Here is a 14,628-nt window from a genome sequence, read left to right as displayed (position 1 = left end):
ATGAGACAGTTTGTTCTAGTGTTTCCTCTTGATTTTGATAATTCTAATAAAATTGTACATGATCTCTTTCTAATCCAGCCAAGGTACCTGCGGTGAAATAGGATGTGATCCCAAGAGTCACGTTGGTGTCATTACACATGTAAAATGTGACAGCAGTGCCTTCTTTGTTGGTGTCTGTCCGTGTGTCTGTGTGATGCTTCTGTATGTGCATTGTAGTTGCAGAGTTTGGTTCAGGGCTAACTGRATACTTCTTTACCTGCATAAACATGTTTAGTGCAGCACCATCTACGTGCACAGATACAGAAAAATCCAGATACAAATTGTTCATTTGTATCTTGTTAGCCCTATTTTACTTAGTTGCTGTTTGTTCTCTGTTAGGTGTCCTTCAAATTCTGTTTCCGTTCTTTCACTGCTAACAATTTTACTTTGTGGAAATTGGGAAAGGCACTAGAGGATTTGTAGTGATTGAATTTACTGTCTTAAAAAATGTAACTTGAAATTCTCCCAAAATATGAGAGATTTAGCAACATTGTTAGATTTTGGCATTAGGGAAGTCATTAGGTTAGGAAGTGGTATATCTGATTTTTGGTTAATCTTGGTCCTAWTGTGAAGGGTTTCTATGCTTTGCCTTTGAAAGAAAAATTTTTCMCACTGTTTGGCATCATTCTGTGCAATTCATAGTTTGCAAGATTCAGAAAACATACAGACAAAACAACTGCAGAGTCACATCTTGATGTCAGTGTGGTTTCTAGCGTAGTAGCTGCTGATTCTGAGGAGGGAAAATGAGTGTTCCTTTACCCTGGTCAGCTTTTGTAGAGCTGCAGCCTGGTCATTTCCAGAATTGTGGTGAGGTGTACTTGCTAAGGTGGCCCAGGGGGGCAGGAATGCAAAGCCAGGGTGCCTTATGAAATGATTAAAAGGTGTTAAATCTTGTATTGACCAAATAGACAGCTAACTCAACGTTCTCAATAAAGGAGGAGTTTGGTTTATTTTTGTTTATTTGAAAATGTCTCGTGGCTGTGCTGTGGAGATTACGCACCACTTACCACAAATTTCAGAAGAGAGAGCCAAGGAAATGAAGGATCTGATGTGGATTAATCTTTGTTGTGCTTGTGTATCTGCCTTAGCAGTCCTGCTGCTGCTCCATACTGCTTTTTACAKCATTCCAGGGCTTAAGGAGCCATCTGGGTTTTGGACTGTACTTGACATGGTAACCTCAGGTGTGAGACTGATGGTAATGTAATCTTCCCAGTTTCACACATTCAGAAAGCTTTGGACTTCTAAAGCAATTGTTTTGGTAAACAGTTTTACCTTGGAGATTTAATAGACATGCAAATCAAACTGTGGTCTGAAAAAAACTATTTATTCTTCACTGAATTTACTAATGATAAGGAAAATTCCTTATTTTGGGAGGATAAATGCAATTGGTGAGTGTTTAGACTTTCAAATACAACTCCACTTTAAACTAAGTGGTTCATTTTTCATGTTAATAACAATTTTGTGCTATTTATTCAAAGAAAAAAACCCACAATATGATTTTTATTGTTGTTTCGTATTTCTGCCTTCAGATACTTTGGCTTTTGAGCTGTCATGAAAACCCCTGTTCTGGCAATTGTTGGATGAGGGATAAGCCAGTGATGCTGGGTTTCTACTTGGCTGAGGCACCCGAGGAAGTCAGTCTGGTAATCAGCTGAGCTTTTGAAGGGAGAGATGCAGGCATCTCAGTTTAGAGGTAGAACTATAATTTCAGTTCATTAGAAAAGTGAAAGAACTATTTCTTAGTGAATTTTACAAACCTCCACTGCTTTACTACAGTTTAAAACCAGTTCTGCCTGCTCTAAATGACATGGAAATTAATAATGAAGCCTGAACTTTAGTCCAATGGACTCTCAGCTTCTGTGGCCTTCCCAGCCACACCCTCATCATAGATGGGTGTTTGGGATCAGAATTGCAACCTGATGGACAGAGTAGGATTCTGGGCTTATGTATTTGTGACTGGCATGGACAAACACCTGAAAACAAATAGACAATTTCCTCTTGGATACTCGGAGAAAAGGGGAGCTGTGCTTTGTGAATGTAGTAGTTTACACTTGCAACAGAATTTGCAAATGTGAGCCCAAAGTTGTTTGCAGAGCTGTGAACATATGTTAGATATGGGGTTAGATGGGACTGACCTAGACTGGAGGTTTCCAGGTCATCATCAGCACCTTGGGTATTCTGCACCTTTACACCATTTCTTGCAAGATTGATCTATTCCTTTCTGAACATTCCTGTTGCCCRTGTAAACTACCTCACCCACTGACCCATGCCAACAGACTTTAAATGTCTGCATTTTAGACTAATTGTCTCTCCAGTACAGATGCAATCTGTGTACTCAGTGGCCTGAAAATGCTCCTGTTTCACCAGGTGCTRAAAATTTTAATCCACTTTTGCCTCGCTGCCCAAACCTTCACCCTCCCTAACGGTATGTATGTGCTGTCACTCCTTCCTTGCAATGTATTGCAGAGAGTGAAATCTAGAAAATACATCTCTGACTCCCCTTATTTTCAGTGTCCCCCAAGGGCTGCTCCTTACTGGTAATTATTTGTCACATCCCACTTCACCCACATTTCAAGCTGAAGGGCCCAAATGCAAGAAAGCAGGATGTGCAAGATGGTCSAACAATTGTGAACGGTAATTCGTCAGGGCAGACATGGAAATCCTGAAATATTAATAAAATTAACCTTTTAAATTTGATGAAGTTGAACACAGTACATCAGGAGAAGCAATCAAAAACTGTTTTCTTTTCCTGGATACGAAAAAACAGTAGTTTTGTTGGTGACCTGTGTGTGTGTGGTACTCCCCAAGGAAAGGGGAATTGCTGGAATTAGAGATCAGTCAGGTGCAAGAGGAAGATTCATGTTAAAGCTATGAAACAAAGTTGATGCACCTTAAGCCAGATGTGAAATTTTGCAGTATTAAAAAATGGGAAGGGGGGGGAGCGGGGGGGAAGAAGTGCATGCCAAGTTACTTGGTGGTGTAACTAAAAAGCAGGTGTTCCCAAGAGCCCCTCCTTCAAAAGCCGTCCCGCCCGAAAGCTGCGATAACCGATCCCACAGGTGGGGAGACTCTCACAGACACGGCAAATGCTCAAAAGCACTTGCACAAATAATGTTCTTCCAGAGAGGACCAAGGACAAATGTGAGTGAATAACAACTCTTGGCACACAAGTAGAGCCTGAAGTTGCACAGATGGCTACGTTTGAGCCCACAGGCACATGGAAATAATATCAAAGTTCTTCAGTTTGTTTTATGTGTTAGTAGATTAGAAAACATTATTCAAACTAAATTTGGAGAAAGCACAGACGCAGCATGAATCAGTTACAAAATTGCATTTTGGTAAGTTTATATAAAATTTAGAAACATGGTATTTAGGAGAATAAGTGAACCCTCAAGGCAATGTAGCCTAAGCAGACGCATAGGTTTGAAAATTATCTAGTGAAGCCAGGTGGTAGCACCGAGATGCACAGCAGACTGCTGCTGTCAGTCCTCAAAATGAGGACACAGGAGCTCTGTGGTGAAAAAGCTGTAGCAAAGAGAGCTGGAGGTGGGGCAGGAGAGGCAGTACCTGTTTACTTGTGGCAGAGTACTTTTTAACTTTACATGGATACTAGTGAAGAGTAGCCTGTTTCAGTTACTGGGAGCTATTAAGTGCAAACACTGCAGTGGGAAGGGCTTGGTGGTGTTTTTTTAGTTCCTTTTTGAAATAATCCCTTGCTTCATTAGGCAGTTGTTTTTCTACTTACCTGGCTGCAACTSGTTCATACAGTTTGTGAAGCCTTTGTCACTCCTGCTCTGATGGGATGTGATATCCCCAGAGGCAGGGCTAGCAGAGGTGAGCTTTGTGTTGGCAGAGGAGCCGCTCTCAGCAGGTGCCATGGATGTGCAGGGTGTGGGGCATTGGGACAGGAGCACATGTTGTGTTGCTGTAGCCCATCAGCTGGGCTGGAGCACAATGGCAGTGCAGTTGGAGCTCCCTGCTGGGAGATGCCAGCCCGTCCAGGATGCTGTGCTGCAGCTTCCCCATGGCCTGGAGGCTTCTCCATCTGCCTCTGGTGCTTGGGGCAYGTGGCTGAGACCCTCAGCTCTGCCTGTCTGCTCTGTCCTGCTGACAGAATCCCTTCAGCTGCAAAACCCTACAGGAGGCCTGTAGAAAAGAAATTCATTCCAGTGTAGGTGTTTTCAAATCTTCACTTTCCACCTTGCCTAAAATGAGTGCTTCTCTACCCAGAATTAAGTTGGATTTTCCTTCTTTCTGCCTGGAGAAACCTTTCTCTGCCCTCTCCCCCACTATGTGCCTCCTTCTCATACAGGGTGAATTTGCCTTTTTTACTTTTCAGGTCACAATCCAAAATTGTGTTCACAGTGATCTTGCTTCTCCATGGACTAAGATCRTGTTCTTTCAATCTTGCTACAACTTTTTCTCCCCCAGCACTCCACAAGGCCAAAATGTTTCCCACTCRCCTTCCCTTCCTCTCCTGCCCCAGCCCTGTGTTTGGGCTCTGCAGAGCCACATTTCAGCTGAAAGTGAACCAGATTCAGCTTTGACTTCAATCAACATCTTCCTAATCACTCTGCTACCAATCTTACTAATCTCTTACCAATCTCACAAAAGTGGTATCAAACAAAGCTTTGCACCTGCAGCTTGCTCACTCTCCATCTCTACACAGCCTCTGTCACTGGAGGCATCTCAGTCTTGCCCTCARTGTGTAGCAAAGGAAGTCTTGTTTCTCGTAAATATTTGACACATCAGTGCAGTAGAGGAGTCATGCTGGATGCTAATAAACATTTGATTTTTGTGGAAAACCCTGCCTTTCAATAAACCTTTAAATTCCCATCAGCTTTTACTTTTCCCTTATTTAAAAAACAGAAGGAAATAAATATATTAAAAAAACCCCACACACTTGAAAAATACCAGGGAATACAGAACTATGCCTGACAGGCTTTCCTGGACTGTATTGTTTTGCCTCAGACAGTATCTAAACAGGTTTCCTATTTAATAAACACAACGGCCCTGAGATATCTTTTCTGGATGCTTCTCCTAGATCTGCAATCTCAGTGAAATAAAGGCTTTGGTGCTAGCAGAACTTTCTTCTTGATACAAATGCGCTGTGAGAACCTGTCTGATAGCTTTAGYCTTATTTGCTTTAGTCACCACCGATTTTTTTGGTAACTTGTAACATGAGCACTGACCATGTCTGGACAGCAAATAAAAAGCTCCTTGTCTTAAAGACACAACCTCTTCCTAATCCTTCCTAATCCTCTGTCTTTGCCCRTGGGATGGTCAGAGGCCCATTAAATCAGCTGTAGCACCTTGGGAACAGATACCACGCTGGTTTTCCAAAGAAGCAACAGCTTCGCCCTTGCTGATACAATGAATTCATTTCAGTGTCCTAACTCCAGCGTTCTTTTTTCTACTTGCAGGACCATCTCTTGGGCTGCCACAGAAAAAGGAAYTCCAAAGACACGGTGTCTTGGATGCCATTACTGTCCTTATATTCCTTTGCAGTAACAGCGAGCCAGTCACAGCAGCACTGCCAGATGTCCCCACAAGGACATGGGCTGAGTTTTGATCCAGTTTCAGGGCAAGGAACAGCTCTGGTTTCTCYACACCTGCTTTCAGTTCAGCTATGAAATCCTGACGGTCTCAGGTCAACCTGCCCACAGCAGGTTTGCAGGAGTCAATGCAGAGCTCCCAGGGGTTGGACASTTCTCTCTTGGGCGTTCTCATCTGTTTAGCACAGTTGTCCCTGTAGTTTCACCTCTGTGTGTCATTCTTCACTTGGTCAGGAATGAGGCCTCTTAGCAATTGCTAAATATTCTCAGAAAAAGGCCCTGAGCCAATGTCCATTCAAAAATAACCAAAAAAATTGTCTCTGACAGCATGCAAAGAGCATGAGTAGCCCCTTGTCTTTCCTGTGGATTTAGGTTCTGTACCTGTGATTTCTCTCCGTGCCTGTTTTGTAACCCTGGTGTTATTATGACTTTCACAGGACTTATGCACTGATTTTTGTCTRCTGTTTTAAATCAAACTTGGTTTATAAGTTGCATTTTTTCATTCTATCAGGAAACATTTTTTTTTAAATTTTAATGACTGTCAAAATAGCAGGACATCAATTAACTGGTGTTTACCCCATCGGGGATGATTCCTACTTGATGTTTACTACCAGCTGATGCTAATGAGTTTGTTTTATTCTTGTCTCACCGTACAGTGGAACAGCTGACATCTCACTAGCTAAAAATCAGCGTTTTGGGCACAACTGGGAGTGGAAGCCAAGAAAACTCTTAATGAAATAGTTATCTATGGAGATGCAGACAAATAGCTCCTAGCAGGGATGAATTGCCATTAGGCAAGCAAAACAGGAGCTTTACAATTCATGAACATTTCCTTTGCCTTTTTTTTTCTTTAGGCCACTCAGACAGAAATTCTGGCATGTTAAAGGCATGCATTCCTATGTTGGATGTAAGCCATTAGAGAGATGGATTGTGCATAAAAATCTGAAGCTGTTTAACTGAAATTAATAATCCATGTAGAAAAATTGACTGGAAAACTGGCAACTGGGTGAGCAAACWGCTGACCTACAAGCACACCTGAGAGAAGTGGTGGTGTTTGTTTGGTCCATATTATATTTGAAGTGGAAGAGCAAGACATTTTACAAACAAATAAAACCCAACTATGTCTCAACTTTCATTTTCCGCTCTCTACCACTCTGATGCTGTAGTAAAAATGCTATAGCCTCTGCTCTCACATAATCCTTACTCAAAGTCAAACCCATTAGGTTTTATTTTTCTATACTTTCCTTCTGAGAATAGGCATCTTTGCCTCTAGAAACCCTCAGTTTAGCTCAACATCCATTTCAGTATTGAGTGAYCCTGAAGTCCTCTGTTCCAGGCCAGAAAAGCATTGTGGTGACCCTGGCAGGTGTGCAGGKTTGCACCATCCCTGGGCTCAGAGGCAGGAGGAGCAGGAGGAGATGCAGGAGCAGGTGGGATCACGGACAGGGTCCCCACCTGGCCAAGAAGGGCTTGATGGCATCAGCAAAGAGGCCATGGCAACAGCAGAATACCTTAACTTTGACCCCTCTCCAAATCCTGTATTTAGGAGTATTTTAAAGCATCAGTCTTAAAGTGTGCCCGAATAACAGAAGTTATAAATAATAGTGACAGAAGTATCAAAGGACGATCTGGGTGTCATTTAATGCTACACTTCWGTTTTCTGAGCCAGCACATCCTGCTTGTTCAAGAGCCGATGTGGAGACTTGGATGAAGGATTGTTGGGAGTGACTGCAGAGCTGTTGTGTTGTGGGCAGGATATATTGCTGGGAGAAATGTGCTCCAGGAGTCTGTCAGCCGGAGATGATGGGGGGAAATGAAGATGAGAGTGCTTTCTGGGAARGTAAATCTGGGAAGGAAAATAAACCTGTCAGAGAGGAAAACATCATCAAGCAATTGGTGGTGGCAGGAAAGTAACCTAGAGACTGAGAAGCATGCAGGACAAAAATCAGATAGTGTCATGCAGCTGAAAGAGATAAGAGAAAGACAGAGGGAGGGGAAGGAAAAACAGGAGTTGGGAGAAAGGGAAAGAAGATAAAAACTTCAGAGATTTATGAGCATTATGCACCTGAAATTCATTGGTTTGCAATTTGCCTGCTACATCTGGAAAATTGTTTGCTTTTAGGGACTGCTCATAGTAGGATAGGATTTTTTTCTCACAACCCCTGTAAACTACTGTTAAAATGAGAAGATTTCATTGGCTTACTTTTTTGGTATATTTATTCCACCCATATTTGTTGCTGAAGATGACAGCAGCATCTGACATCAGCAGTGACATCAGCATCTGAATTAAAGGTGGTAGAAGGATGTCACAATTCTTTAGCAATGAAAGGAAACCATTTTGACCCAGGAATGACTTCTGCAATGCACAGATCAGGAAAAAAGTCATTAAGATTCAGAAAGACTGAAATTTCCTGTGCTAAGAGATCAGGGCAGAAGAAGACAAAATTACTGGATTGTAATATTGCATTTAAAAAGTTTGATTCCTAATTCTTGCTGGAATTTGGTGTAAGGTTCGTGGCTTTGGGAGCTTGATCAAAAGAATTATTGTGTTGGTATAAAAAGAAAACAGGTGCAGAGGGGGCAATGCAGAGGAAGAGTGACACACACACAGATAGGCCTCGGAGAAATGGCACATTTCAACCCTTCCCTGATTGTCTCCCAGCCACCACTCCACCTTCTGCCTCTCTCATTTCATCACCTCCAAATTGTGCTCCCTGACAGCTCCGAGAGGGGAATCAATCAGAAACTCCGCTCCTTTCAGCCGCAGGTTCTGGAGGCCACGGGGGGCTGAGATCTGATTAAGGCATTGTTGAAAATAGCTTTTACCTTTCATCTGAAACCACTATCCTCAGCTCAGTCAGGGGGAGCAGGTGAACTGGGCACGTCACTCTACAGGTACTGGAGAATCTGCATCTACRGAGAGGAATTTGCTTTTGAAAGGACACACAGAGCACCTCGCCAGCACCTAGCCAGCAACAGTCACATCCAGTACATCATAAAAATGTGAGGGGTTTTGTTACTTAAACAACAATTTTAAAACTATTATCTATAATAGATGCAGGCTTTTAAATGGTATCAGATACTTCACAATTTTCTGCTGTCACTCTTCCACATAAATGCCAAAGCACCTAAGTTTTGTTCCTTCAGTTTCAACACACAGGGTAGGTTTGTAGAGGGTCTCAACTTGCATCCTTAAGTAAARTAAAATTTTCATTTCGTTGTTATGAATTAAATCCCATAATTTAATTCGTTGGGTATTTGCAAAAGGTCAGATCGATGTCAGTAGTCTCAGTGCTGTTCCAGAAGCAGTGCCACTTTATTAACAAGGCAGGCAAAACATTGTTTCTATGGATTGTGCATAAATAGTGTTTAGAATTTTTTTTTTTAATTTCCTGTCTGCGGACAAGCTGGATGCAAAAAAACATAATAGCCAAAGTTGTGTGCTAAGCTGTGAGGACAAACCATTTCAGGCAATAACTGAGTGCAGAACATGGATCTGGGTGCTGGAACTCACAGTACATTTCTAATTTAGAATCATTTTGTAAAGAGATCAGATTTTCCTGATTAAAAACCTTGAGAGAACTCTTATTTAATATCCACATCTACATTCCATGCTGTGTTCAAATTTAATCTCTGTCTAATAACAAGAGTTTTTAATGATATTGATTCAGCTAGAAGATAGAAACATCTCTAACAGGATATTTCAACCAAAAAAAAAAAAAAAAAAAAAAAAAAAAAAAAAANAAAGAAAAGAAAAGTGATGCAACTTCTCCATCTGAGTTCCACAGAGCAAAGAACGAGACCTGAATACTCACACCCACCTGTACAGGAAAGAGACTGAATTCCTTGCTCTATAAAAAGCACCAACAATTGCTTCATTCCAAGCTGGTTTACTCTATGTGGGATCTGTTCACAGGTATGCGTATTTGGAGAAAATAGTTGCTCCAAAGTTTAGAAAAATTGTTTTCTAAAAAAGCCTTTCAACCTTTGCTCATTGTATCTGCCCTTTCTGCCATTCTGCACCCAGTGGTTTTATTTTCATATTGGCAGTGTTGTACCTGCAGTGACTGTGAATGTATTTGTGAAATGTGACTGCTGTGGCCACCAACCTGCGTCTCCAGTCCTGCATCTTCTGTAAAATACCTCTTTGCTTTATCCCAAGCATTTATCCCTGTGCTTCCCAGGTGGAAATTTCCACACAACCCCACCACTTGCATAGGTTGGTGCTTTAAACCAYACAGAAGAAAGCCATTTCTTTGTCCTTGTTCTGTGGGGTTTAAGTGAAAAATAAATTAGATCATTTTATTTTATTCGATTTTCTGAGTGAAGAATGCATACTACCCACGAAGTCAACAATATTTATTTTAATTTTATTTTTAAAAAAGAAATTATTTTGCTTAAAAGCATTAGTTTCACATGAACAAGCCCACTCTTGCCACCCCAGAATTCCTGTGAGAGTAACACCAAAATTATCTCAACATGTATTAGCTGGGGCAAAATAATGTGAAAATATACTACAAATATAACAAAGATTTTTGCTTATGAGGCATAGCTAGTGAAGTGAAGACTGCATTACATATATTCATGTTAGAGGAGAATCTGTTAGCATCTTGCAGATATTAGGAGATACTCAGAACTGCATCTGAAAACTGAGCAAAGCTGTTGATGTAGAGGATGCTAATTTTTGCAGTGGAATTTATGATAAATAGAGCAACTTCTAAGGCTTTTCATAAAGTCCTTTATCTTCAGAGCCCTCTTCCTCCTTTGTACTTTTGAAGGGAAAGCGATGTAACACTCAGACAGTGATAGCATCYATATCCCGTAAGAGTCTCTCTGTTTACTGTCAGCTGAAGTGTTTTATTAACTCGGAACTAAACYGCCTTCAGCCGAGGCCACAGTGCCCTTCCAAGACCAAATGATTCGCCACTCGTTGCSTGCCTGGCGTGGCTCAGGGGGGTGCAGATGCAGACATGTGTGTGTAAGAGCATTTGGACAGGGAAGCCCTGGTGGTTTTCCCCTCCTCTTCCTCAGCAGCCTCGCCCCGTGTGGCGGGCGGCTTTTGCTTGGCACAGCAGGCGAACGTGGCCAGGAAGGCGGTGCGGAAGCGTTTGTTCATGAAGCAGTAAATGATGGGGTTGACACAGGCAGAGGTGTAGGACAGCAGGTGGATGAAGGAGATGGGAGCCCCCGAGAGGCGCCGGTCTGCAGATGCTGTGTCAAAGGCGCGCCAGGCGTTGACGCTGAAGATGGGAGTCCAGCAAATGAAAAACAAAACCACGATCACCATCAGCATACGGATCACGAGTTTCTTGGCCATTAAGTTGGCAGAAGAGCTGTTGCTTCTCACCCTCTCTATTTTGTTGTGGCTCATAACAGAGAGCTGTTGCAATGGCATTTTCCTTTTTCTTTTGGTTTTGTTGAGGTAGCATCCATCTCCATCCTCGTATTTGGCGCTGCAGGTACTCATTCTTCTTTCTGTGCATATAAAGTGCTGTTTAAATAGTTGGCAAAATATCTCTGAACAGTGAGTCAAAATAAAAAAATGAAGAATCCGGTCTACATCTAAATAAACAACATAATTCATGGCTGAACAACTGCTGCAAAGGAARCACTGTCCTGCTTCTGAGCCAGTCATGTTATCAGCTACTCTGAATCCCCTGTGTCTCAATATTCTCACATCTTATCTTTATGCAAAATGAGGCAAAAAGTGTAATAATGTTGCTTAGTCCAGTATGGACAGAAGATAGTTTTACACTTCTATCTTAATTTGACAACGCTAATTTGTGGCATTTATTGACAAAAATGGTCCTCATCTTGGCCAGAAAAAAAATCTTGGTATTTCTATAATAAACAAATTAGAAACCTAATGTATTCTGCCCCGAGTCTTTGCAAACCAGCCATAGGTGAGGTTTATTTGCTAACAACAGAATAACTTGAATCAAGAAATGCAGCTGACAAGTTCATGACATAACTAACCATAATGATCATTTTGCAAACAGAAAGCTTTCCTTTTGCCTGCCTCAAAATGACTGCTCATATCTTCACTTTAAAAAACCCCACCCCAAACATAAATGCATTATTACCTCGTGAAGATTTTCTCTGGCTGGCATCAAATTTTATTCCTCTGTAGAGTTCCAAAGAAATTAGACCATATGCAACCATCATTATAATCCCAGGAATAAGAAAGAGTGAGAGTAGCAGGAAAGTGTACCTAAGGAATCAAAAGACAAACTGAGAACAGGGAATGGCACAAAACCAGAAAAACTCTTTTTTATGCCATTGATAGYTGGGGAAGACAGGATTTCAAGGTTTTCTAAATTCTTTTCATGACAASACCAAGTATCATTTTGATACCTCTGGAAAATTGAAACTTCCTACTTCATTTCCTTCTTCCTGCAGAAAGGTACAGCAGGAATGAGACCATCATGGCTGCAAACGACCCTTCACCCCACTTACACAGCCCAGAGCAGATGGGCACTCCCACWGTGGTTAAAGGGGGCAGAAGCTCTCTCTGCCATGAGTGGGACTCCCTGCTGTAACCAGATGAGCACTGGATGCCCTGTAGATTTGGACAATGCCAGAACTGCCTTGCAGGAGCTAAATGAGCAGCTGCTAATTCCTAAAGGGGCCCCTGCTACATTAAAAATATTTTAATGGTTGGACTCAATGATTTTAGAGGTCTTTTCCAAAGGAAATTATTCTATTATTTTACTTCAAGATATCTGACTTCCTGAGGGCCGTGGCACACATGGGAAAAGACAGGGCAGCCACAACCTGGGTGTCCATGGCTGGAGCCATGCAGAGCTCCTGAGGAGGGATTCCAGGGCTGGCAACCTCTTTGGTAAAGGCAGCAGCCTTTTTCACTTGGTTTCACATCTGCTACTCTCCCAGTCAGATTCTCTGATGTGAGAATCAGAGTGGGGAAATAATGAAGTTTAAATGCATCCATGAGCCTGTGTCTCTTCTGATCCCTGTGATTGTGGTGCAAACTCAGTGACCCACTTGGGACTCTGTAATGAGACCACAGAGGAGAATTTTGTCCTGCACCCTTCCTCCTCATGCTGCCAAATACCTGAGACTACTGAAAGCATTAACACAAARTTACTCTCTTTGCAGAAATACCATACCAAAGTGGTGCAAACTTTWATCTTTTTCCCWGTTCCAACTGACCTTCAGTACCAARAAAAATCTTACGCTTTCTCAGTGCCAGTCAGTGTTTAGTCAACGTGCAAGGACATCGTGTCTGAGTACTATTGCTGTTTGATAGTGCTGCTGTTTACTCTGCCTGGATGTGTAGGACTTGGAGCAGGTCTGTCCCCTCTTCTCTCTGCCCCTGTGCTCCATAAGTGACCAAAAGAATTCAGTTCTCAAATAAGGCATTTGCAACCTCACATTCTACTTCTTTGCTTCAGAGGACATTCAAGCAAATTAACAGGCAAGGCAGAACACGGAGGGGCGTTTGTATGTGTCTCCTCATCTCAAAGATTAATCAAGGATTTCTCTGAAAATGTTGAAATTTATGTGTAAAGGAGTGAAAGCAGTATTCCTACTACAAGTGGCAGATGCTTTCTTTACCATGAGTGTCAGAGCTTAGCAGACCATGGTGTGAGAATCATTGTCATGTTGGGCAATCTTTCCTATGACAAGGAAAAAGCCATGCAAATGCCAAAATGTAAGCAGCCAAGAAACACGTTGGAGGTTTGTTTTTTTTTTTTTACACCTTAAATAAGCATGATAGAGTGTAAACATTTGCTGAAAGTTAATACTTGATTTTCCATAGGCTTATTGCTACACACATTTGCTAACAGCCAGTTGTGTCTTACCAAGACTGCTGAATGACATCGCTTGGCCAAAGGAGCCTGCACATGTTTGCCGTGGTGTTGTTRTACTTGGTGAAAGGTACCAGTTTGCTGTAGATGGGGTAGGGTGACATGATGGTGAAGGAGACACACCAGGTCGCAGCAATCACTCTCAAGGCATGAGATTTTGTCTGCCAGACCCTGGACTGCAGTGGTTTGCAAATGGCACTGTATCTCTCCAGAGATATGGCAACCAGGTTGAACGTAGAGACACTCACAGAGACACCTATGTGTTTAAAATAAAGAAAAAGGTTATTCTCTTATCTTAAAGGTTATGCAAAATGGTCTTGCAAACTTTCTGTATGCATATAAATATATAAAAATATAAATATATAAAAATATAAAAATATAGCAAACTATTTCTAAGCAGAGGTATTTATAAATACCACACTGCTTAAGTCAGTGAAGAATGTGTGGGCAGTGGGTCTGGGTCTCCAGACTGATATTCCTGCTCTGAGCTTCTCTTACTCCAAAAGCCCAAGAAAAAGTACACACTCTGTCAAACCATAAAATTCTGCTCAAAGAAAGAAGACAGTTTTACTCTTAATTATTCTCTCTGCTGCTGTGGTTTATTCACTCCATTAATTGCACAGACATTCAAACAAAGCATTTGAAATCAGTTAATTACTCTCTTAACACAAATATTCACAGKCCCTTTTCTATGGTTTTGATTTTTTTAAGGCCTGTTTGACTCATGATGTGATTTTCTCATTCAAGAGAATTAAATCTATTACAACTTTTTAATTAGATGCTAATGGAGTTACAAAGAAATAGAAATGAAGTCATAAAGTAGAATCTTTGTCCTTCGAGTACCCTTAATTTCTCCTGTTTGTATTTTATAAAATACAAKGCAGTGGTCTGTGTTTCCGTCATTGAGTTGCCCAAATTCATCCCTGCAAAATTAAAAATATTTCTTCTTAATTTTGCCACCAATTTTTCTTTCAGTGAATGAGCTTTTATTTATTAACCTTAGCAAATGTGGATCAAACTATAAAATGCCAATAYTGTTACAGTTTTGTTTACACAAATAATCTGTAATTTAAAATTCGTCCTTCTACATCTTAAAATGAAAAATTGAATTGCATAGTTGATGCAATGGCTGTCGGTGCCTGTAAGGCGAAGACTCTGTTACCTGAACTGCTGGTGGGAAATATCCACATTCTGACTCTTAAAAT

At 41.4% G+C, this 14,628-nt stretch overlaps 1 protein-coding gene across 1 annotated transcript in view; it reads right to left on the bottom strand.

The window, feature by feature from the left end:
* Positions 1–10,464: 10,464 nt before the first annotated feature.
* The window catches only part of CCKAR (cholecystokinin A receptor), a 6,832-nt gene continuing 2,668 nt past the window's right edge, over positions 10,465–14,628 (bottom strand). The window contains exons 3-5 of the mRNA XM_057365046.1: positions 13,418–13,679; positions 11,678–11,805; positions 10,465–11,111 (exon numbers count right to left, since the gene is read on the bottom strand). Of these exons, the coding sequence (XP_057221029.1) occupies positions 10,543–11,111; positions 11,678–11,805; positions 13,418–13,679 (959 nt within the window). The 3' untranslated portion in view covers positions 10,465–10,542. The remainder of the gene's footprint in view (positions 11,112–11,677; positions 11,806–13,417; positions 13,680–14,628) is intronic.

The sequence above is a fragment of the Malurus melanocephalus genome, unplaced genomic scaffold (genome assembly GCF_030028575.1).
Source record: "Malurus melanocephalus ecotype Western Australia unplaced genomic scaffold, MMel_1.1 scaffold_47, whole genome shotgun sequence".
NCBI lineage: Eukaryota > Metazoa > Chordata > Aves > Passeriformes > Maluridae > Malurus > Malurus melanocephalus.
This window is presented reverse-complemented; position numbering and strand designations above follow the sequence as displayed.